Here is a 23,349-nt window from a genome sequence, read left to right as displayed (position 1 = left end):
ACGGTGAAAGCTTTTGTGAATCACTGATGGCCGAAAATCAGGAAGTAAACGTTTTCAGATAATTCATCCTCAAAAAGTCCAAATAAGGCCCTGCCTAGATGGATGTTTTTTTCCCTGATTCAGGTTAAAATAAATGCTCAAATAAAGCGCAAAGACGTGAACAATCTACATGACGAGATCAGGAGATGAAATATTAGTACTTAACATGACTTCCCGCCAGCTATCGTGAGTCTTTAAAAAAAAGAGAGTGGAAAATCTCCCAGCTCCACATCAGGGAGTTTGGGAGTTCTGTTTCTAAATGTTAATGACTTTGACATCATAAACAAGCTTGTGATTAATGCCGTTGTAATCTTCTGCAAATATTTGCACATTTCAATTTGATGTGCCTGCGAGGCAACTCCCTATTTGTTATCATTCGTAACCTTTTCCTTATTTTCAGCAGTTCTTTGCAAAGGGGTCTAGATGTGAAATGTATTTGCTTTAATGTGCAGCATGAATACATTTTCTCTCGTCTGGCTTTCACCCCGAAACGGGCCTTATAAATAGTTTGCGTTGGTTTGCGCGCCACGGGCAGATGTGTTTTTATAGCATGCACAGCTGCGGGCTGTAACTCGCTCGAATCGGGAGGAGCAACCAATAGCAAATTCCAGACGCAAAGCCTCACCGTCAAAATTTACCGTTGACATTGCAATCTCAAACTTGGTTCAGTGAGAAAAAGTGACTCTTAGCGGTCGCAGGCATGAATCGCAAGCAGCTGTAGCAAGCATGAACAATAATAATAATAATAATAATAATAATAATAATAATAATAATAATAATAATAATAATAATAATAATAATAATAATAATAATAATAATAATAATAATAATAATAATAATAATAATCTCCTCTCGGCGTCTAAAATATTCTAGGCGGATAGGCCACTATGCGGAACGTTTCTGAAATCACTGAGCGTTTCCTACCGAGTGACACTTCTGTCGGACGAGTTGTCTCTGTTTACACCGCAACGTGGATGGGAGTTCTACTACGATGATACTTGAATCAGAGTTTATTGAACATTAGTTAGGTTGTGTCGACATTTTAAAATGGGCCAAAAGCGTAAAAGTGAGCACGCCTTGGAGCCTGACACGGCGGCCAAGAAAGAAAAAATGATTGAGTTCAACGGGACTCATTTTAAAAGCATGCTGAGAGATCCCACCACAGCCTTGAAAGGTAAGTCTTTAAATCAATCCACAAATGAATATCAATGTATTGTTATTATTCACATGTGTGCCACGAAATTAAATGTTATCTGTGGCCACCTCCAGGACTTGAAACGTTCATAGCAACCGCCAAGAAGCTTCCATCATCCGAGTTGTACGATGTGGTTGAAGGTTACATTAAAATCTCCATGGATTGTGCAGAAATATTCAAACTGCTGGAAGGAGAGAAACAAACCGAGAGAGAGGTGACTCGATTTTCATATCCGATTTTGTCCTAAAATGAACATGTCATCATTGGAGCTTTTGCTGTTCAGATGGTGCTGATCTTTGAGAGTCTGGAGATGATTCTTTTGAGAACCGCCAGTGACCTGTCCCACTTCAACATGGTGGGCAACGCCATTGTGAAAAAGATCATTTCTGCTCACATGAAGCTGATTCAAAGCGGCTTTTATTCAACAAATAACAGGTCTGTCGCTTTAGCGCAACTGTATGAATGCAGAAACGGCTTTCATTCCGTGATATTATTTTTTTTCCCCCTGACAGATTGGTTCGTCAGTGCCTGAGCCTCCTGTCTGCTTCCGTATCTCAAGGGCCTGAAGCTGCCAGAGAAATCTTGAGTCACATTTACATGCACAAGTCCCTCGCTGGGCTGGCCAAAAGGAAAGATAAAACTGTGAGAAGACTCAAAAGCCATTTGATAACGGGCAACGAAAAGACACTTCAATCGATCCAACATCTTCTGCTCTTCTTTTCCCAGGGAAGACCCGACGTCCGCATGGCCTTCATCCAATTTGCCCTCTCCTTTTTGGTGTCAGGGGACAACGCAACAGTTGGACTGATCCTAGAGGTCAAAGGTAATCACGATCCCATCACCGAGCAACTATCTTCGCCGTGCTGCTAACGTGTTCATGTGTTGCGGCAGAGCTTCTGCCTGAGATTCTGAGCACGGGGCTGAAGGAGGACAGGATGTCCATCGTCAATCTCATCTTGTCCACGCTGAAGACCAGAGTGAGTCAATGCTTTTTTTTTTTTTTTTTTTTTTTTTTTTTTTTTTATACACACGGATAAGAATATGACGTTTATGATGATGTTTTGTCTCATCGCAGGTGGTGTTAAACAAGGCCATCAGCAAAACGCAAAAGGTGCGCTTTTTCACAGCCGCACTGTTGGCCAACATCGCCTCGCTGTATAAATGGAACGGGATTGTGGACGCCACCGCCAATGAGGAGGACGTGAGTTTTTATCTTGTCCCAATCTCTTGCTCTGTCCCCCCACTTTTTACTTTATTGCTATTTATTTTGCGCTAAAAGATGGAGGAGGACTCTCAGAATGCCGGGATATCGCTAGTGCGGGAGATGACTCACAGTTTCCTTCTGGAGTTGTGCTGCTCCCGAAAGTACGGCATCAGCTTCCACGATGCCAGCCTTGGCACGGCGGGCAGGTAAATCGTCCGTTTGGCCAATCTGCACGGAAACAGAAGGCGCCGTCTGCAACCGCCTCGTCTTTCCCCGCAGAGTCGGCAACATCGTGCTGCTTCAGTTCCTGGTGGGCCTGAAGCAAGCCACGGAGGATGAGCTGGTGGCCCAGCTGGTGGTCCGCACGCTCAAAGCCAGTCCGGACCTCCTGGCGCGCTACTTCAAAGAGACGCAGTACTCGTACTCGCCCCGCCTCAAAAGTGCCTGGCAGGGCAATGTCGGGCTGCTCAAGAAGGTGAAAATGAAATCCCACGGCCTCTGCCGTACAGCGCTCGTAACGGTTGCGCCTTTTGCGGCAGATTTACGAGGCCCAGCCGGATATCGACGTTGTGTTTGCAAGCGGCGAGCTGATTCCTCTGCCTCGCTTGCTCGCCATGATCACGGTGGTCTCGTTGCCTCCCGTCTGCAACAAGGCCTTCTTCACGCAGGGCCTCCATGTAAGCGTCGCAATTTTGCCGCATAGCGCAGACACTCCACTAGAGGACGCTAACCCAGAATCACTAAACCGCTCGTCTCCTTTGCCGATAGTTTCCCAACACAGCGATGCAGATCACCACCTTCAACATGATGATCTTCATCTTGAATAAAGCCAAGAAGAACTTGGAATTCCTCACGGAGCACCACTCGGACGTGTACGCGGCGCACACCGTGGCCGAGCTGGCGCAGCAGTACCGAGAGATGCTATGCAAGGTGAACGCTCGCTTCCAAAGCCTGAAATCGAGCTTCGGCTTCTTCTTCTTTTTAAAGTCATCTTCTTTTGCCAGATTTTGCCAGATATGACGAGCGTGGTTTCAAACTGGCAGTCGCTCGGCAAGAAGGATAAAGATGACGGAAGTACGAAAAGCAAGGAAGCCCGTGCCAAAGAGGACACAGACACGTTATTAGGTACACTTGCAAAGAACGACTTTTGCTGGGCAGAGAGCAATCGAGTTGACTCGATTGCAGATGGCGACACCCCCGAGCTCGTCCTGCTCAAAGCGCTCATCCTGAAGGTGGTGTGTCTCTACCAAAAAGTTGTGCCGCACTTGGTCACTCAGTGCAAGTTTGACTTCAGCAAGCTCCTCAAAGGTAAGAAAGTGCTTTTAAAACGTTCGTGGGAGCCGCGGCGACGCTTTCCGTTGTTTTCAAGGCATCGTGTCGGAGGGAGGCGAGAACGAGGGGGTGGCCCCCATCTTGCAGCATCAGATACTACAGCTGGCCTTGGACCTTCCCGCAAGCAAGTTCTCCTGGTTCCGTCTACAGGTAAGAAGATTGTGAAAAACATTTGTATGCATTTCTCCAAAATATTTGGCTTTCCGCAGGAAGCTGCAGATACCGACGAGAAGTCTGTGCTCTATCTGCTCCTCAAAATGTTTGTCGGCAGCCGCTCCGGCCAACTGAAGACCTCCACTCGGATGCTGGTTTTGAAAGTAAAGAACCTGATTGAGATGTGTTCCAAAAGCTGCGGCTAACACGCCGCTCTTGTGTGATCTTTAGGTGTTGAAGGACAGCGGCGTGTTTGAGTACACTTGGGCTGAACTTGAACTCTGGTTGGACCAGCTGGACAAAGTAGAGCCCGGCCAACAAGAGCCGGTCATCCAGTTCTTGGAGAGAGTGAGCGAGCGAGCGAGCGAGCGAGGACAGCCGCTAAACTTTCGAGGGACTAAACGATGATTTCTTTCTTCTTTGTAGGTGTTTGTCAGGCTGGTGTGCCAATCGCACTTGTACACGGATCAAGTGGCCAGCCTGGTGCAGGAGGCGGCCGAGCAGCAGGCCAACTCCAGCAGCAGGGAGGGAGACGGCGCCAGCGTGTGCGTGTCGCACATCGACGGTGAGCCTCTTCACCTTTTGAGGAGATTTGTCACTTTGCGTTGTCGCAATTTTGTTCATGTCTCCGCTCCCGCCAGATGTCCTGGACATGCTGGACGTCATCATGGAGGGCAGCGAAGGCGACACGGACGAATTTGGGCCACCTCTGAGCGAGGACCTCGTGATTCAGACGTTCCCCTTCAGCGTGGCCGTTCCCGCCGCGCTGGAGGCCCGCAACAAACTCACTCCAGACAAAGGTGACGACTTCTTCCTTTAGTCGACAATTCCTTGTGAAAGAAAGACCTACTGATTACGCGTTCCCTCCTGTAGGAGGCGTGTTTGAGTACCTGTCGGCCGTGCTCTGTCACGTCCTGCACAGCCAGCGCGACCCGCTTCCACTGTGCTTGGGTCTGCTGCAGTACGACAAAGAGCTGGCGTCGGCGTCCTCCTCTGAGCCGCACATCTCCGTGGTGGAGCTTTACCGCTATTACTCCAAGTGGCTGCCGCCACCGTGTCCGGTCCAGCTGGTCAGTTTGCCCGAGATCATCTTGTCATGTAAAGCAAAGAATGGGACTGAAGATAAAACCAATTTGATGTTGCTTCTTCTGTCTTCTAGTCCAAATGAAGTGACCATGAAATGTTTTTTTCTTCTCGCAGTTTAAATCGTCCCCATATCAGCCCGGCAAAACGTCAGTGGCGAGCTTCAACGCTCTACTGAAAGCCGCGTACCTGGACGGCCTGAGTTCCGTGGCGGAGGACAACTTCAGGACAAAGGCGGAGGTCGCCATAGGTTCCATGTCGCTCGCCGACTATCCGCTTTCTGTCAAGCAGATTCTACTCTACATCAAATCGGCAGTGGACAACCTTAACACGGTAAGAGTAGTCGCTTCAAAGTGGCGCTCCCTTGACGTTGAGAATTTTGCTTCGCTTTGGCACAGTTTTCCAAAAACAGCGGCTTGGCCATTTTGAAGAGCTTGATGCAAATACTCCAAGATCTGGTGTTTAAGCTACAAAGCTGGGAGGTACCCTCGGAGCCTCAGCCCGCTGAGAAGAACACGCAAGATGGATCGGACCTCTTCCTGGACACGGACTGCTCCAACACTGCGGAGGCAGACAAAAAGCTGGTCAGGAGCCACGAGATCTGAGAAAAGGTGCAATTTGAAAGAAAATGCTATAAAAGTCTCCTTGTGTGTTTTGAAGATGCTTTTCTCAGCCCTGAGCGCCATCTTCAAGCATCCCTACATGGAGCAGTGGTACCTGTCTCCGGAACAGGCCAGCCTGCCCCCGCACTCTTTGAACCCTGTCCGACTCAAGCGCATGTGCGCTCAGCTGAGCGACGACATCACCGCCCTGTTGACGATGAGCGCACCCACCCTACGCGAGCTGGGTCACACGGAGCTCATGGCGCCCTACGCCGACGCCATCCAGAACGCCGTGCGCAGGGAGCTGCTGGACACCACTTCCCGGACTCCCGAGACGCAATCCAGAGCGTTCCGGGCCTTCCTGTCCTTGCACGGCTACATGGAGCCCTCCAAAGTGAGGGACGCCGTGTCGGCGTTACTGCTCCTCCCGCAGGAGAAGCTGGTCACCACAAAAGAGCAGCTGAGCGTTTACGGCCGGGCCACGCTGCAGGTCCTCACCGAGAATCGGGAGCGTGACGACGGCATCTTCTTGTCGCGGGCTCACCTGGGCGGGCTGGGGACGCTGCTGCTGTCCTGCCCCGGCCCGGAACCGGAGGCCTTCCTGCTCCGCACGCTGTCCGGCGAGCCCGGGAGCGCCCGGCTGGTCCACACGGAGGTTCTGCAGCACTGCCTCCGCCATCCTCTGGGTGACTCCCTGGCCATCGCCGAGCTGCTGCTGAGCAACTCCTCCACGCAGCGTCTCTGCTTCGAGACGTGGTGCCTCCAGCCAGGTAACGTGGAGAAGATGGCAGACCTGATGGAAAACTTTCTGCCGCTCGTCAGAACGTACTTGCTGGTGGCGGGGCGAGCGGATCCGGCCGTGCCCAAAAACGGTTTGTATTAAAACAGCAAAACAACGGGATTTGTTGAAAAAATCATACATTTGCTTATGTCGTGTTTCTTGCTGTATCGTTGCAGTCCAACAAGCAGTTTTAAAAGTCCTGAAGGAAAATCTCCTGTCCAAGTGGATCCGGTCAGCTCTCGGAGAGGCGACAGAAGCCGCTTCGGTGGTCGAAGCGCTGGCGGCTCTCATCAAGCTTTCAGCAGACATTGGAGACATCGGGGACCTGATGAAGAACCTGCCCGACGCCCTTCAGAAAGTCGACGGCTTTGACAGGTCCGTTTTAATTGAGCACGCGAATCAGAACATGTCTAATCGGAGAGCGTTTTTGCCCGTCAGGTGGCAGCTGGTCGACGTCATCACAGAGAAGCTGTCCGCCTGTCCAGAAGAAGATGTCACGTGGAGGAAGCGCCTCACCGCGTCTGCCCTCAAGTGTCTGATTGCTTCTTACGGCCACTCCAAAGATCAGGCCGCAACCTCCTCCGCCCAAGAGCGTGACGTTCTGGAAAGGCTGCAGAGACTCATCGTAAGTTGACGAGCACGTTTTCCCATCCTTTCACTTGATCATTGAATGAAACGATTTGATCCTTTTGAGTTTGAACCTGTTTGGTTTCTACGCAGACATCGAGTGACGACATCGCCGCGGCTGACTGGCAGACTTTTGTGAGGAACGGACTGAAGTGAGCCGGTCATCATTCACGCTTTCGTTTCTTGACAACCAAATACCAATTGCTCGGCGACGGTCTGCAGGTGGCGCTACAGAGACGAGCATTTCCTCAACGTCCTGAGGAGCCTTTTGGAAGCCATGTACCGACCGAGCGACGCCCCAAATGGTCTGATCCCCTTAGCTACCCTCCACATGATGACCAGCAGCCACTCTCTCTTCCTGCCCACCATGTTGGACGACAACAATGACGATGGCGACCATCCCGCCAGGTGTCGGGTTAAAGGTGGGAGCAATACCTCCACATTCAAGCAAAAGTCCAAATTTGACTTTTTGTTTCTTTGTTGCTCTTCAGCGGCCTTGGCGTCACTCCTTCTCTGTCTGGTGAAGAAATGTCCGCAAGTGTGCAACCTGAATCACTTCTTAGTACTTTTGGGAGCGTACGGAGCCACGCTCAGCGATACGGGTAATGTCATGTTCGCATTTTAATTAGAATTGACACGCCGGAAAAAAATATCATATCAAAGAGGAAGATGTTGGAATGATGTCAAATGGTTTGTTCTTTACACAGATCAGACAATTCTGCTGCTCCTCCAGGAGTACGAAAAAAATAATGTCAGTCTTCTCCAATTTGAGTGAGTACCTTTTTATTTCTTCATTTGACTGATTGCTCGTGCACGCTCACAATTCGAGAATTTCCCGGCAGGTCCGTTATTTGGGGTCCGGCCGCTTTGGAGCACCACAAAACCAGGAAGAGCTTGGGATCGTCTCTGTGGAAGCAGACCCACCCAAACGACCTTTTGGCGTTGCTCGACGCCCACAAGATGCTCCGAACCATCGCGCAGTTCCCGCAGCGGCGGACGATTATCCTGCAGGTGTGCACATTTTTTAAATTTATTTTGTTTTAGGTCAAGAAATTGACAAGCATTGGTGTAAATGACAAATCTGTTTTGCCAAGAAGGAAAAAATAATCATCAGAAAAATAATAATCAAATAATAATAAAAAAGAATAAGAATAGATAATAAATATTATAACAATAATGAGTCATTTTATTTATGGGCGCCTTTCTCAACACTCAAGGTCACCTCACAACAAATAAAAAATCAAGCAATCATTTGGACAATTAAAAGAAATAATAATGACATCATCTGCTGTATTTATTTATTTGGAACATTTCCAGGCAGATCAAGTGCAGCTGTTCCACATCCAAGGCGTGAAGGACCTCGACGGCTTGTACGACCCTTGCTTCCTGCTTCCCGTCTTCAGCACCATTCTCCGACCAGGTGAGCGGGCGAATTCCACCCCGGCGTCTCTCGTCGCCCGACTTCCCTGTTGACCGCGGCGTCTCCTGTGGCAGAGTCTGTGGTGGACTGCTTCAAGTTTGTCTCCAGCCACTCCCTAGGCCTGACCTTGGTGGCACTGAGCAGCTACGACGCCAAATTGCGAGCGGCGGCGTACCACGTGCTGAGCTGCTTCTACCAGCACCTGGATGCCGCTCGCTTCAGAGAGAAGAGACAGGTACAAAAGAAAATGGTCTCATAAGCTAAGAAAAAAAACATCACTGTTTTCTGAATTGAACTGGCCAACAGCTGCTGTACCTGCTGGACCTTGTGAAGAACGGCATTCGCAAGCAGAATCAGCGGCTCCCCTTTGTCTTGACCATGTACATCAGCAAAGTGACTCAGCAGATGCTCAGACCCGGTGGGTGACCTTCAAAAAAACAACAACAATTGCGCTCCGTGTTGCTGTCACTGACCTTTGCCCTCTGTGTTGCCTCTTTCCCTCAGAGGACCACATGTACGTGGTTCTCAATCGATTCCTGCTGTCCCATCGGAGTTTGGACATGTGGAGAGTGCCCGAGTTCTTCAAGCTCTTCTACAGCTTTGACCTGGAGGTAGGCTCCACGCCCAGCCAAACCACTCAAAGCACAAACGACGCTCGACCTCGATGTGCTTATTTTGGTTTGTGGGTCACGGCGAGGTGGACCGACTGTTTGTTTTTTTGTATCTCCCCAAGCACAAGACGGAGCGAGAGTGGATCCTGAGCGTGCTGGAGGAAGGGATAAATGACCAACACTGCTACGACATATGCAACCAGCAAGGCATCTTCCACAGCCTCCTCGGCTTCAGCAGCAGCCCCTTGTGCGACGAACACGCTCAGGTAGTAGTAGTTTGAGCCCGGACCGGACTCGGCGCGCATTGTTGCGTCAAACTGAGAGACTTGCTCCACCAGGCGCAGATCTTCAGGGTGTTGTGTCAGGCGGCCCGTGTCAGCAGAGCAGCGTACGACCTGAGCAACAGCTGCGGCCTGCTCACCTGGCTCATACACACGGCTGAAAAAAGGTGAGCCGCTAATGTGTCGTTAGCTCCATCTTAGATCATAACACTCGCTAAGCAATTTTATATTTGCCTAGGAACAAATCAAATAACGTTATTGTTGATGACGGCCCACAGGAACCTCGGACAACATTTACTCGGCTCCGTCATCGATCTGCTCCACGCATTGTGGCTGACCAACCTGGGCATGAAGAAGAACCCCGTCGACAGCGGCGAGAGGTCCGCGTCGGAACGAGAGACGGTCAAGTGTCTCCCGCTCACGCTCATCAACGAATTCCTATGCGTGGCTTTAAGCGTCAGCCGCCGCTTGAGGTAAAGATGGCGCCGGCGTGAGAAGCACCTCTCCATTCAGGGACGCTGACGTTCGCTTTCCATCAGATTGGGCGTGAACGCCGCCCAGCTCGCCACCTTCCTGCAGACCTTCTCGTCCATACTCCGGCATCGGACGAGCGCTCTCGGCGCCGGCCAGCGGTCCGAGCGGACGACGCTGCCAGCTCGCCCTCTGTCCACCACCGAGGCGCTCGCTCTGCTGCAGTGCTGGAGCGCCTTGTCTGGCCGCGCCGCGCTCCTGGGCCAAGTACAGGACTTGTGTGAAAAGCACAAAGTCAAGGAACTTTTGGGTGAGTGCAATTTATTGGGATTCTCAGGTCGTGACCAATCACGGCTCAGCGTGCAAACATTACATGACCCAACTCGGAAAACAGCTGAGCCCTTTTGCACTCAGATGTCATTTTTAATTCCTGTTCCACAAACACAATATTTATCAAAATGCCGTCTTTAGACGAGTTGGCAATGACATGACATCTCATGGCATCTATACAGGAGGTTCTGTGAAGGACAAGAACTGGGCAAAAGGCTCCCTAACCCTCACGCAAAAGGAGAAGCTGTCAGAGGACACCGAGACAGAAGAACAACGGCAGAGTCTCCTAGCCGAGTGCCGGTCCGCTCTCTGCAGCATCGTTATGCACTGGCGACCCGCGTTTGGCCTCGGCCAAGAAAATCCCACGGAGGCTTACGCTCTGCTGGCGGTGGAAACGGGCCACCTGCTCGCCAAGTGGTCCCTCAGGTGCCTGGCGGAGGATCCGTACGATGACGAACGCTCCGAGAGCTTCTTGCGCTGGCTGGAAGCGAACGTCACGGCGCACGAGGAGATGGCGGACGCGCTCCTGCGCGACCCCGGCCTCGAGGCAGACCTGCTTCGCCTCTACCATCGCGCCTGCCGCACGCCCACCGGCGAAACCTTCCGCTTGTTCACCCACGTTATGATGCGCTTGCTGGAGAGGCGAGGCCAACTCCCACGCACGCATGGAGCGATCGTTGCTGCTTGCAGCCCAGAAGACACTCGAGATGAGTCCAAATGCGGTAAGGATCCAAATGTTTGGTGTATTTGAAACTTTTGTTCCGTTTGACCAATCACCTCACTGTTGGGGCTTTTTTTTTTTTTTTTTTTTCCCCTTTCCTAGAAGCGGGTCTGGCTATGCTGTCTCTGTACATCCACGACGTGTGGGGCGGAGCTGACTCGCCACAAATCTTCCTTTCTCACGTCGCCATGGTGACCGGAGGCAAGCGTAAGCGGACTAAAGCGCACAAATCGGCCGTCGGCGCCGTTTGTCAGGACTTGGTAGCCATGACGACGTGAACGCTAAAATGTGACTTTTTCAGGACCAAAACAATTTCAGCTTGGAAGAGGCCATTTTATTTGCTTCTTTTTGCTAGTAATTGTTCTTGTAGGTTTATATTAAACTGGATGATGTGTTTCTCCTCCGACTTCTGCGTCTACATCTCCTGCAACAAAACGAGACAGTCGGTTTTTTTTGTTTGTTGATTCCATTTGAACTTGCACTCACCATGGCAAGTGGCCACTGCCTGACATGAGATTCAAGGTGAGGAAGAGGACCCCCACAAAGGCAGCCAGAGTGATCCAAAATGCAATAACGATGGAGTCTGAAAGCCATGCTGCATTAGGTCAGAGGAGAAGAAAGAAAGAAAAAGAGATATTCAAGCAAAGTGACTCACATTTGTTGTATTTTAACTTGCTTTGGTCCACAATTACTGGATCCACGTAGTCATAATAATATTCCCATCCATCGAATGGCGCACTAGTCGAGTTGTCCATGGTGATTCCAGTTGAGGATGCTGCTGCTCCAGCTAACTGTTGGAAGGACTGTAATCAAGCCGTGTTGTTCCAACAGAAAGTCGTCCTTGACTCGTTGCAAAATAGGCGGGGTCCTAACCAGTGACTACCATGTGTACTTTTGCAGTTGTGTTAATAAAAAGATTAAATTGTTTCATTTTTCTGTTTTTTTGCTATACAGGGTGGATCAAACACAAGATGTTTTTTCAAGGTTAATTTTATCTTTCTTGGCCTCCCTTTCCTCAGTTGCACGCATGCTCCCTTCACTTTAATTTTAATTTATGTGGGTTTATGAGACAATAAAACAAGTCTTTTTGTGAGCACAAAGGGCATTTTTCCCCCAGACTACACTGTACTTCTATATTTTAGACAATGAAGGTATCTTTAGAATAAAAGACATACCATGGTAGAATTGTATATATTGTGTCATTCTTTATCTTGGAAATAGAATGCTGAGGAATACGTACAAGCATATTAGAAAGTTATGAAATTAAGACGTCCTGTCGAGTCACTGCAATTTCTACTCCAACCACAGCACGGCAATGGTTGCCCAACAGCGCCTCGTTGCCAACAACCAAAGGACGTCAAGGAAGAAGGCTGACGTGTTTGACGTCACATTGCTCGCGTATATCGAGGCGGTATACGGCTAAAGCTAAGCTAAACTATGTAATCCTTCAAGAAGCCGATTATCATCTTTCTTTTGCTTAGTTACGTGGTTGTTATTATCGGCGTCGACATACATGGTGACGAGTAATAAGAATTAAAAAAAAGCTCGTCTTCTAATCGGGTTTGTGAAAGGCAAATCAAGAAGAATGGAAGCGGTGAACGCGTTCAACATGGAGGTAAAGTTTGCTCGTGTTCTGGTCCAAAGGGCGACAGTAGCGAACGGCGTTAGTGCTCGTCGTGTTTTCAGCTCAAATGTGCTAGGTTGAAAATGAAACGCTTCTTCGTTGTGCTTTGTATTCCTTTGAATCGTCGATTGATCTGAATTGTTTGCGCCTGTCGTTGCTCGTATGCTAAGCAAGGCCTTTCGGATTCTGTGCTAAGCTAACTGCTGATTGAGATGCTCGGGTACCTCGCAAAGGCCACATTGTTGTGTTTTTTGTTGTTGTTTTTTTTAAGTGACGCGAACGTAGTAAGATGGCTGGGTTGTTTTTTTTTGTTTTTTTTTTTTTTTTTTAATCGCGATGCCTTCTGCAGTACAACTGACATTTGGCGATGGTTTTTAACTGCCAGCAGCGGTTACCACCAAACAATTGAAGTCTTATTTATTTGCCCCGTTCAACTCAATTTTTTTTAGTGTACCCCAAGTGAGCCGGTCGACTATATTAGAAAATAAATAATATTCCAAATTAGTGTATACATTTACACGTGCAATTTTGACATCACAGTGGATTACGTACAACTAATCTAGAATTCATCTTAAATTAAATGAATGTCCACTGCCAACCTCTGTTAACTGAAATTTTGCATTGTTCTCCAATTTATGCTTGCATGCTGTACGTGTGACAACTTGCATTAATCTAAACTGTTTATTGTGGTGCAATTCTTTTGTTGGGCATATATCCCTTGTATGTGTGTTATGACAATGCCAAATAAGTTTAAGTGCAGTTTTAACTCACTGTTTTAGTAGTTATTTCTTTGTTTTACATGGAAATGGATTTATTGTGGCCCAATGATTTATCAACTGCCCGGTTTAATAGATCAATAGAAGTAGGCTGGCGCTTTTAAATTTGCTTCATTTCTTTTCTATTTTCACCTGTTTTCTAGCTTTGGTCATGTGGCATGGTTTGCAAGCTGAGCTCGATGGCACTGTGATGACATTTTCAGTTGACAACAAGTGGCAAAATGGCCGCTCCCTGACATTCAATATGAGCTCATCCTAACGCACTTGTGTTTCGAAAAGAGCTGTAACTCTTTACTTAGCACTGCTATTTGAAAATTTGACATTTGTTGCGCTGGTTTTTGCTGAATTTGATGTGACTTGTGGTCAAGTAATGTTTGTTTTGTGTGCAACCTCTCAGTTATTCTCCATGCTTGACATGAAGCCTCCCATATCGCGGGCTAAAATGATGTCTGTTACCAAGGCCGCCATTAAAGCCATTAAGGTAAACAGCCATTGCTCGAAATTGTACACTTTTAACAAATATTAAGTGTGTTTGCGGATTTGATGTTGTTCGTAGTGACTGATGCCAGGTTTTTCTTTTCGCTAGCTCTACAAGCATGTCGTCCAGATTGTTGAGAAGTTCATCAAGAGGGTACGTTGCACCGTCGTACGAGTTGGATGAGTTTGTGCTCTGTCACTTCAATTTGGTTTCTTTTCATCAGTGTAAACCCGAGCTCAAAGTTCCCGGCTTGTATGTGGTGGACTCTATCGTACGGCAGTCACGTCACCAGTTTGGTGTGGACAAGGACGTGTTCGGGCCTCGCTTCTCCAAGAACTTCACAGACACCTTCCAGAATCTTTATAGCTGCTCAGAGGAGGATAAGGTAGCCGCTCTTTGTGCTTTTGCTGCCATGAGGTACAACACAATGTTGAAAGCTAAACGAACTAACTTTTCTGTCTGTGTCAGGACAAAATTGTCCGCGTGTTGAACCTGTGGCAGAAGAATAGCGTGTTTGACATGGACATCATCCAGCCTCTGATGGACATGGCTGAAAATGTCCCCTCACCCTCGCCGTCCCTTGAAAGTAAGAAGAGAAAAGGATGTTTAATGTTTTTATTGGAAATAGGATGATAATTTTTGTTGTTGTTGTTGTTGCAATATCACAAATTACCACTAGATGGCACACATGTCAGTTGTGCTTACACTGGGACTTGTACTCCAATATGAATTGGCCTATTTTTGCGGGATTAGAATGATTTGCAAGGCAAATAATAAAATATTGGGTGACTAATGCTGCCTCCAGAAGTTACGTTTCCCATCCCTTGTCTAAAGTGTGCATTAAGTGCGGCGTCTTTCGCATGCGTGAACAGTTCCCACGGAATCACAGCCTCCTCCCACGACAGCGACCCTCAACGTAGCTCCGCCACAAGTGTCCAATTCTGATGCCTTAGCCGCGGTGGCCCAGCTGTTCCAGTCCCCACACGGTCAGGAGGTGAGTGTTTGCCCTAAACTTCAAGCGTCCCGGCCGCTCTGCAACCATTGTTCACCATTGTCCTTTTATCGGCAGCTCCAGAGGATGCTTCACAGCTTGCAGCAGGCGGAAAAGAGCTACGCGGCCAATCATACAAACGGGCCAAATGCTCACCAGGTCAATGTGGCCCAGTCCCAAAGAGGCACCCTGGCTGAGGTAGTTGCACGCTCGCAACACGTATCCTCGCTTTCACCTTTTGGAGCTGAAAATATGGATCCGCTTTCTCAGAAACTGCTCGACAGCTTTGACTACGACGACGAGCCCGAGAAGGTGGCAACAAACGACACGGCGAGCTGTTTGTGAGTTACCTTTTGGATCCTACCGTCAAATAGCAGCAGCTGATGCCGTTGTGAATGTTAACAATCACACTTGTTGCATTGAGTGTGTACCTCAATCATGCTGTGTTGAATTGTAGCACCGGAAGAGACGACGTCCATGGTCACATGCGCAACATGGAGGCCGCTCATCCATTTACGGGCGGATTTGAGGTAGCGACTCTTTGATGGGGAACCCAACCCAAGACTTTGAAACTTTGTCAAATTGTCCTAAAGCATTGCTTATAAAATAATATAGTTGATGTGGTAATGTTCCAGAACTGTGGAAAAAATGGCGCAATTTCTGCGCATATGCCACTCGATGCTGCTAATTCACTTTTTTGAAATTCATGTGATGATTCTTCTCAGTTTGGTGGAGTGGCGGGTGATGCCGAGCGCCAGATGCTACCCACCGGATACCATTCTAGGAGTGACCAGTCTATGCTGATGAACTACCAATCGCAGGTATAGCGCAAAATGGATGGAGCCGCCATTTCGCTGTGTCATTTTGCATGTTGTCGAACAGGCGGACTCAAGGGAGGACCTTTATACGCATCGAGAAGGCAGACACGGAGCCTACGGCAGAAGAACAAGATCCGGTTCCAAGTAAGAGTCTTGTGGATTTGAACCAACCCTACGTCCAAGTTGGAGCGGATTGCGTCGGATTGACCATAACTCATTCTCTCTTCGCTCGTTCCCGTAGATCTCCGAGACGAAGACGCTCGCGCTCGTCGTCACGGTCGAGAAGGTCGAGGCACAGACGCTCCAGATCGCGCTCGAGAGAGAGCCGCCGGCTGCGCTCCCGCTCGCAGGACCGAAACGAGCGAGAGTGTGATAGGGAGCGGCGGCAGAAAGGGCTCCCCGCCATCAAGAGCCAGACGCTCAGCGGTACGTCCCATGACTCTAAACCCAGATTTCTGCGTGTCGAGCAGCATTCAATTAGTTTTGTTTCTCAGTGTGCACCACAACACTGTGGGTCGGTCAGCTGGACAAAAAAACCCAGCAGTCGGACGTGGTCTCCCTCCTGGAGGAATTTGGCCAGATCGAGTCGGTCAACGTAAGCGTGCTCCATCGTCACCGACTTCTAAAAGAGATGGACGGATTCTTATTGGCAACCTTTGTTTGTTGACAGATGATCCCCCCGAGAGGTTGTGCCTACATTGTGATGGTGCATCGACTCGACGCCTACACGGCCTTGAACAAGCTGAGTCGCGGCTCATACAGAGTCAATCAGAAGCCTGTGAAGGTGCGGCCATTAACCATCCATTAACCATTAACCCCGCCTTTACGTTCGTTCCGTCAGTGATACCTTTGTGCTATTTCATAGATTGCATGGGCTTTAAACAAAGGCATAAAGGCGCCACACAAAAAGTTCTGGGACGTCGAGCGAGGAGTCACCTACATCCCCTGGGCCAAAGCCAAAGCCGAGGAGCTGGAGAGTTATCGTGAAGGCGGGATGCTGGACCCGGACACGCTCAGCGAAGGTGAGTCCACTCATTTGCCCTTTGTAGCCTAACCGCCCCCACACCAACCTCACGGGGTCTCTCGGTCTTCAGAGTGGAAAAGCCTTCTGGACCTTAACAATCCGCAGACGGCGGCCGTGAACGGCATGTTGGAAAGCACGGCGGCGGCAGCGACAGGCGGGACCGTCCGAGCTCTGATTCAGGTAACGCTAATGTGCAGTCTAAAAGCTGTCCTTTCTCTTCCTGTTTGTTTGTTTACTGCTTAATGGCCTCTTTTTGGAGGCCCCCTTCATAAGCTCTTGACATGTTGGGGGGAAAATAAAATGTAGTGGAGCGGATGTGAATCAACTTCATTCTTTTGCACACCAATCGACAGCATCGAACTTGATTCCCTGTGTCTTCTGGTGCTCGCACAAATGCCATTTTAAGACTGGAAACAAGGAACCGCTCGCTCGGTGCTGATGCATGCGCGCGTGCAAGCCCTACTTGGGTGCAAGGGAAACGTTTTCAGACTTGTCACAGACGAGGCAATATCTCCGTAAGCCGACAAGTAGTCGTGTCAAATTCGGTAACATCTAACCACACCCGAAGAACGTGAGTGTAACTATTCCAAATGCTTCACAGTCTTGACTCGGGACTGCCACCTTGTTGAAATGTTCATTTACTGCCAGTCTGGCTGGACCCGTCCGTCTCTTCATTTTATGCAATGTGTACAGCTCGCGTGATGCCAGTTTGTGAACAATTGAATACTCCGATTTTTGTCTCCAAATATTTGCCTTTAAGGATTCCTCATCAAGGAGTGCAAACTGCACCACCACTGAGCAAAAGTTATCGGGGTTGAAGCTTTTGATTTAGAAAAGAATGTCCTAGAGGTGGGAGGGGGCGAAAGAATGTGCTAGAGGTGGGAGGGGGCGTTGCGTCGGTCCGTCCGTCCGTCCGTCTATATGCGGAATTTGACAAATGTTGCATCTGCAAACTGTTTTTGTAGATGTTCATTCATGTAAGTTAAAAAAAAAAAAAAGAATAGCACTTGCCTCCACTGTGCTTGTCGTGGATGGGGAGCGTACCCCGTCTTATTTTAGGAGTGCGAGGCAAACACCCTGGACTGGTATTCCGCCAGGCACATATAGACAGCCACTCGCATTCAGAGCCATGCAAACGGAGCATGCAGCTTTTTGCAACGTTGAAGGGAACCCGAAGTACCCCGGAGAGAACTTGCAAACCCCACCGGAAGGAAGGAAGGCTGGAGCTGAAACTTGAAAACCAGGTCAGTTAGGAAGACAGACTGCTACTCCAAGAAATAAAATGGAAACGGGGTGGTAGGTAGGTGGGTGGGTCGATTGTATGCTTTAAGCTTTTTTTCTACCAAATTGTATTGCAAAAGAAGAAAATACTTTGCCATCTTCAAATATTCCTATGCACGCAAATTGTCGACATGCAAAGGAATTGAGTTTTTGGTGCCTTGCTCAGCCGGCCGGGATGGAAGAAAATAAATGTTGTAGTCGTGATCAGGTCGGACATCGCAGTTGTTACAAAGTGTCACACATCAACGTGCACTCTTGAGCAACGGACGCGCAGAAGAGGCTGCTGTGTTTGTTAGGGAGAAAAAATAGCATTTGTTGGCTCTTCTGGAACTTCTCACAAAGGAGGATCACGAGCGCCTTTGCTACTCGTAGGAATCAAGGACTTGCTCCAAGGTTATACTTTACTATCAACCTTTTCCTTTCCGTCAGAAAATCAGCATTTCAAATCTTGATGGCGGGTCTCCAAGCTAGGGTCAGCTTGCCTTTCGTAGTCCGCCATGTATTTGTCAGTGGCCCATGCTTCATGCTAACTAAACGTCCTGGTGGTGATATCCACTTTGTGTGGGTCCAATGCCACTGACAACTATAGCCACTAAACTTTCAAAACATGATTATCAGTTGTTGCCACCATTATGCTGGCCAGCCATAACATCACATTGCTAAAGGCTGAGCTGCACTGTATTTGTTTACGTTACGGAGTAACGAATGACTTGAGCACAAGTGAGTCGCATTTCCTGACACTTGTGCAGTATTATGTTCTATGCCTCAGTACTGCGCTGAAAAAAAAACCACAAGTTGTCCCGACCCACCAATCGCAGATCGAGGCAAAGAAACTGAGGCGCTAACATTTCTCGCAACAGAGAAATTCCATTACGGTGCCTTATTAACATTAACAGAAAGCTCCAAACAAAAAAAAGAAATCCAATTACTTGATGGCTTAGTTTGAGCAGGTGGTAACTGGTCAAAGTGGCCTTCTCGATCCAGAAGTTTTCTGTATGCAGCTCGGGAGGAAAAGGTTTGGAAGAACATCAAATAGGTGAGTGTGGAAGCATCTGGCAAATAACTACTGACAGACAAGAGAAAAAGGAGGGTGGCATTTAATTTTGATCTAAAAACTGGAGGTGAGTTTGTTGTGCAGCTGCAAACAAAAGTACAAAGGAAATACTCTTGAAGCATCGCGGGGGTGCCCATCAAAGAAGGGACGCTCGGCTCGGCCCGGCCCGGCTCGGCTCGTGGGATTAACAAGGAACTGCCCCCGATGGGATCGGACCAGTCTGGTAAGAGCCGACACGGCATCAAAGCTGATTGACTTGACGTTGGCGCGCTCTGCTTCCACCAGAGTAGCCGTTGGGGTTCAGTTCATTGTCTTTTGCATGCGACTCGAAACACGTGAATCCCCTCTTAAGCCTTCTGTCCGACTCATCCCTTCCAGTCAATTTAGGGGGAACATTTATATATATATATATATATATATATATTGGACATCAAAGATGTTGACTAGTAGTCACAAAACAAAAGTTTAATGAAATATGTAAATATTAGCAAAAGGATTTTATGACATTGCAATTTTCCATTTTTGACTCATAAACATTACTGGATTTCTGAATTGGAAGTTTTGACAGAAATGTGGCTTTCAATTTATGTCTAAATCCAAATCTTGTGCGTGATGCTAGTTGAAATTTAACGTGCAGAGAGTAGGTCAGAACCTTTTTTTTAACACACTAACAGAATTTGAAAGGACTTTTATTTGGGCTCGTTGTTCTAACGCTGGACAGTAACACATCTGGTATGAGCGGGTTTTAATATTAGGACAGCTGACATTCGTTTATGATATAAACTTGAAAAGTAATGTCCCATTGATGCACCCCTTTTTTTAAAAAAAAAAGTAGATTAGTTCAAAAGGACAACTCTTTGCATTTGTGCTGCTTTCAACACTCTTTGAAATAACGTTGAGCTGAAGAAATTTCCATCTCTACATTTGTCCTGGCCAAGTCGCCAGCATCGTTTGGCTCGTTTGCTGTTGCGGAAATGTTGAGGTGGGAGGTGGCCTTCTTGCACTCACTTTGACTGCGCCAGCGTGTGTATGACATCACGGTGCCCTGCACAGATGAAGTCAACCTTGTCCGCTCATCAAACCTTTTGAAGTGGTGATGTCACTGTATTTTGCAAATAACACCACCAGGGTTTTGAAATCATTTTATTTATTTTATTTATTTTTTATTTAAGTTTTGCAGTACTCTCTTGTGCAATCAGTTGTGCTGCTCCGGAACTATGATCATGATTAAAGTAGAGATTATATGAATAAAGTCCAAGCGTGTCAAAACAAAGCAATAGCATCTTGGCGAAAGCATTAAAAAAATAATAATAAAGCATTTGTGTCTTGTGCAGGTGTTGCACATGTTACACAGAATAAGCCACTTCTTTACAGGATAAAGCCTTGTAATTATATTTTGTTCCCTGATGTCAGAGGTCCCGTAATATTGACAAATCCAAAAACAGCCGCAGCTTCTGTTTTTGACTGGTGCGTAAAGCGATGATAACCATAGAAGTGGCTGGCCGGCCGGCTGGCCGGGCGGGTCACTCGCTCTGTCCCGGTTGCTCGATGAAAAATGGCCCCAGCCACAGAAAGCGGCGCCGGCCGGAAGCATCCGTTGATTTTGTGTGGCTCCGGTCACAGGTGAGCTGCAGCCAATCACATTCCCACCTATGGACAATTTGGAGTCTTCAACAAGCGTGTTTTTGGATCATTTTGCCCAAACTCACGCAAGCGCGCCGGCAGAATGAGGAAAGCCAGAGCCCGGATTCCAAGCCCAAACCGTAGAACTGTGACGCATATGCGCTAAGACGACACAATTTCCCCTCCAGGTCCGGCCTATGGCAAAGCGTGATGGATAGGGACAGACCCCCCTCGAGTAAAAGAGACCCCCCCACCAGGATTTGTAATGGTGTATGGATACCACAAGATGGTGGCAAAGGACATTTTGTTTCATGAAGCTCCTCAATTCACTTCCAATTGTTTACATAAATCAAACTTGCGCGCTGGGAGTGCTGGCTGCGCTTTGAGCACAAAACAGCCAATAGGTGAGTTTTTCAGGCAAATCTGGCAGAACGCGGACCTGGCAAATTGCACCTGAGCGGTGGCATGCAAAGCGCATGATTATGATGGCTGCTAATAAAAAAAAAAAAAAAAAAAAGAGGGAGCGCGGGTGAGGTGGCTGTGGACGAAAGCTCCATAAAAGCTTTTCATCGCCAGGAGATTTATTTCTCACTTTGACATGCATCTGGCATATTGCCCAGCTGAAGACATTTTCATGGCAGCAGTGGTGTTGTGGTTGCTGCCCCCGGGGGCCATCCGCACCGTTGGCCCCCCACTTTGCACGCCACTGCACAAGAAAAAAATGGAATAACTTTGTTAACCTCTTTGTTAACAAATTGTCATCATGAAACACGGGTACATGACCTCTCTCTCTCTTGCTCGCCTTGATTTCATGTAACTAGAAGGTTAACATTTAAGCTTCGGGTCCAGCCAAAGTTTCTTCTTGCAGCTTGTTGTTTTTGCAAGCAACATGTCCCGGTTGCACGAGAAAAATACCTTTTAGCCTCACTGTGCACAATTTTAAGGTCAACTTCATGAAAGGCAGCGTTGATGGCAAGTGTGATGAAGTGAAAATTGCCAAAACTCTTTGTGACAGAAACGGCTGCTCAGTTCGAAGCAACACACACACAAAAAAAAAGGTTCCAGTGGACTGAGTTTGGGTCTGCATGTTTACGGACCTCTCCAAAGTAGCCCGGAACTCCTCTGAGACAATACCAATACCGGACAATTTAAATGAATTTAAATTTTTTATCATTAAACAGTTGTTTTAATTAGTATCTGTAGCATATTTAATTTGACTTTCACCTTTACTGGTTAATTATAAATTAAATATACATCAATTATCAGCATTTTATCAATTATCTTCTTATACCTTGGAAAAAAAATGAAATTGTATTTTACTAACTAGATCACACATACACAAACTTTTAAAAATGTCATCTACGCATGAATTCTTTTATTTTTACAAATTGACCTCCTTAATCTAATTAAAAAATGACAGTGAATTATTTGATGAAAAGAAACTGTTGGTAATTTATTCTTTTTACCTCAGGTGCAACTGGCATGTTCCATCCATTTGTTTTCCAAACAAAAGTTTCCTGGCTGTGCCTGACCAAGTTGTGCTGTATTGTCCTCAGCGAAACCTTTTGCTGCTTTTAAAGGCTTCATGTTGCGCTTGTCTGTCTGTCTTGCAGGCTCCCACAGTCCAACAGGGGGCGCCCATGGGAAGCCCACCGCCATACCTGCCCCTGGGTATGCTGTCCCCAGGGTCCCTGCCTAGCACGGGGGGCCTGATGCTGATCCCGCCAAAGTTAAAGCCTGACGCCATGGCAGCAGGTAGGACCCTCATGCAGCAGCGGGGGGCCGCAAATAGCCCCCAGGCCAGACTTTGGACACCTGTCACGACTTGTTGACACTCACAATCATCTGATGTCTTTTCCGGGCAGCCGTCAAATCCCCAACGGAGTCGACGCCCAATCCCGAAGGAGACAAACTCTCGGAGCGTCTGCTGGGCTCCCCCACCGCCATCAACCTGCAGACGCCTCCGCCAGGTCTCCCCCCAATGCGTCCTGCTCACCTGCCGCCATTCCTCTCACCGCCCGCCATGATGCCCGCAGGACCCTCCTTCCCCCCGGAAAGGTTCCGGATGGCTTTGCCCTTCCCCCCTCGCGGCCCCATGCTCCACCGGCCTCCTTTTCTGCGGCCGGAGGGCACCATGCCGTCTTTCAGGGGACGGCCGGGCTTCGGAGGCCCGCCGCCCCGCCTGCCCAGGGGGAGCTGGTGATCAAGCAACCTCTCGTCGCCATCTCATCAAAACGAGGACAAAGAGCATCTCGGCTGTAAATACTGTACATGCGTTTGTGATCTTTTTGTATATTTGAAGGAAAAATGAGGTTAGTCTAGTTTAAGTGCTAAGGCTACAAAGAAAATCTTTATTGACAATGCTAACTTCTAGAAAGAGCCAAAAGTGTGTTTTGTTTAATCACCTTTACTTCTTCTTCACGTTTTGATTAAAAAAGATAAAACTAGCACGAGCAACCAGCATCATGGGCTCACTTTGTGACAATAATTAAGAAACAAAAGCCACCGTATATTTAATCTAAGTTTCATTTTCACATTTTGACATCATGTCGGTCTGAGAATCATGCTAAAAAAATATCTTCCAATGCAGAAATTTCAGTTGAAAAAAAAATTGGGTTTAACCTTTTGTATTAATCCCCTGAAATAAAGGAACTTTCACACCATATTTTGATGAATTGATATGGAATAATAATTTGTTAATTAACATGTATTTGTCTTAAACTACATATTAAAGTCGCTTATATATAAATAAATAAATACAATCAATCATGTGTCCCGCGATCAACAATTAGTAGAGTGCGTGTGTGTGCGTGCGTGTGCATGTGTGTGC

At 47.8% G+C, this 23,349-nt stretch overlaps 3 protein-coding genes across 4 annotated transcripts; 2 read left to right on the top strand and 1 right to left on the bottom strand.

Annotated features, from left to right (window-relative positions):
- Positions 1-959: 959 nt before the first annotated feature.
- urb1 (URB1 ribosome biogenesis homolog) lies at positions 960-11,777 on the top strand. Of its 2 annotated transcripts, none has more exons than XM_049726187.2 (39): positions 960-1,213; positions 1,309-1,448; positions 1,518-1,669; positions 1,747-1,876; positions 1,961-2,057; positions 2,126-2,211; positions 2,310-2,435; positions 2,514-2,644; positions 2,718-2,913; positions 2,978-3,115; positions 3,207-3,368; positions 3,443-3,563; positions 3,624-3,746; positions 3,808-3,920; positions 3,980-4,087; positions 4,155-4,271; positions 4,350-4,488; positions 4,565-4,723; positions 4,797-4,993; positions 5,124-5,339; positions 5,405-5,590; positions 5,667-6,480; positions 6,566-6,764; positions 6,828-7,014; positions 7,110-7,168; positions 7,239-7,438; positions 7,508-7,618; positions 7,724-7,787; positions 7,859-8,027; positions 8,334-8,436; positions 8,511-8,671; positions 8,743-8,854; positions 8,941-9,047; positions 9,170-9,313; positions 9,386-9,495; positions 9,607-9,801; positions 9,868-10,109; positions 10,312-10,851; positions 10,956-11,777. In XM_049726187.2, the coding sequence occupies exons 1-39, from the start codon at positions 1,087-1,089 to the stop codon at positions 11,126-11,128; spliced, it is 6,654 nt and encodes a 2,217-aa protein (XP_049582144.1). In that variant the 5' UTR covers positions 960-1,086; the 3' UTR covers positions 11,129-11,777. The 2 variants fall into 2 exon arrangements, with proteins under 2 accessions (XP_049582144.1, XP_049582143.1); XM_049726186.2 differs by having other exon boundaries at positions 10,953-11,777.
- mrap (melanocortin 2 receptor accessory protein) lies at positions 11,163-11,640 on the bottom strand. The gene is made up of 3 exons (XM_068651316.1): positions 11,506-11,640; positions 11,337-11,433; positions 11,163-11,274 (listed from the first exon to the last, which is right to left on the bottom strand). Exons 1-3 carry the CDS (start codon positions 11,603-11,605, stop codon positions 11,223-11,225), a joined length of 249 nt encoding a protein of 82 aa, XP_068507417.1. The 5' UTR covers positions 11,606-11,640; the 3' UTR covers positions 11,163-11,222.
- Positions 11,778-12,207: 430 nt separating the features above from the next.
- On the top strand, positions 12,208-23,184 carry LOC125972485 (SR-related and CTD-associated factor 4). The gene is made up of 18 exons (XM_049726195.2): positions 12,208-12,465; positions 13,648-13,731; positions 13,837-13,881; positions 13,952-14,113; positions 14,197-14,314; positions 14,601-14,722; positions 14,798-14,917; positions 14,990-15,060; positions 15,177-15,249; positions 15,445-15,540; positions 15,602-15,681; positions 15,779-15,963; positions 16,032-16,132; positions 16,208-16,321; positions 16,403-16,559; positions 16,632-16,741; positions 22,133-22,274; positions 22,385-23,184. Exons 1-18 carry the CDS (start codon positions 12,436-12,438, stop codon positions 22,720-22,722), a joined length of 2,148 nt encoding a protein of 715 aa, XP_049582152.1. The 5' UTR covers positions 12,208-12,435; the 3' UTR covers positions 22,723-23,184.
- The last annotated feature ends 165 nt before the right edge of the window (positions 23,185-23,349 follow it).

This window comes from Syngnathus scovelli, chromosome 7 (assembly GCF_024217435.2).
Source record: "Syngnathus scovelli strain Florida chromosome 7, RoL_Ssco_1.2, whole genome shotgun sequence".
In the NCBI taxonomy this organism is placed as follows: Eukaryota; Metazoa; Chordata; class Actinopteri; order Syngnathiformes; family Syngnathidae; genus Syngnathus; species Syngnathus scovelli.
Note: the sequence above shows the minus strand (reverse complement) of the source record. Positions and strands in the feature narration are given on the sequence as shown.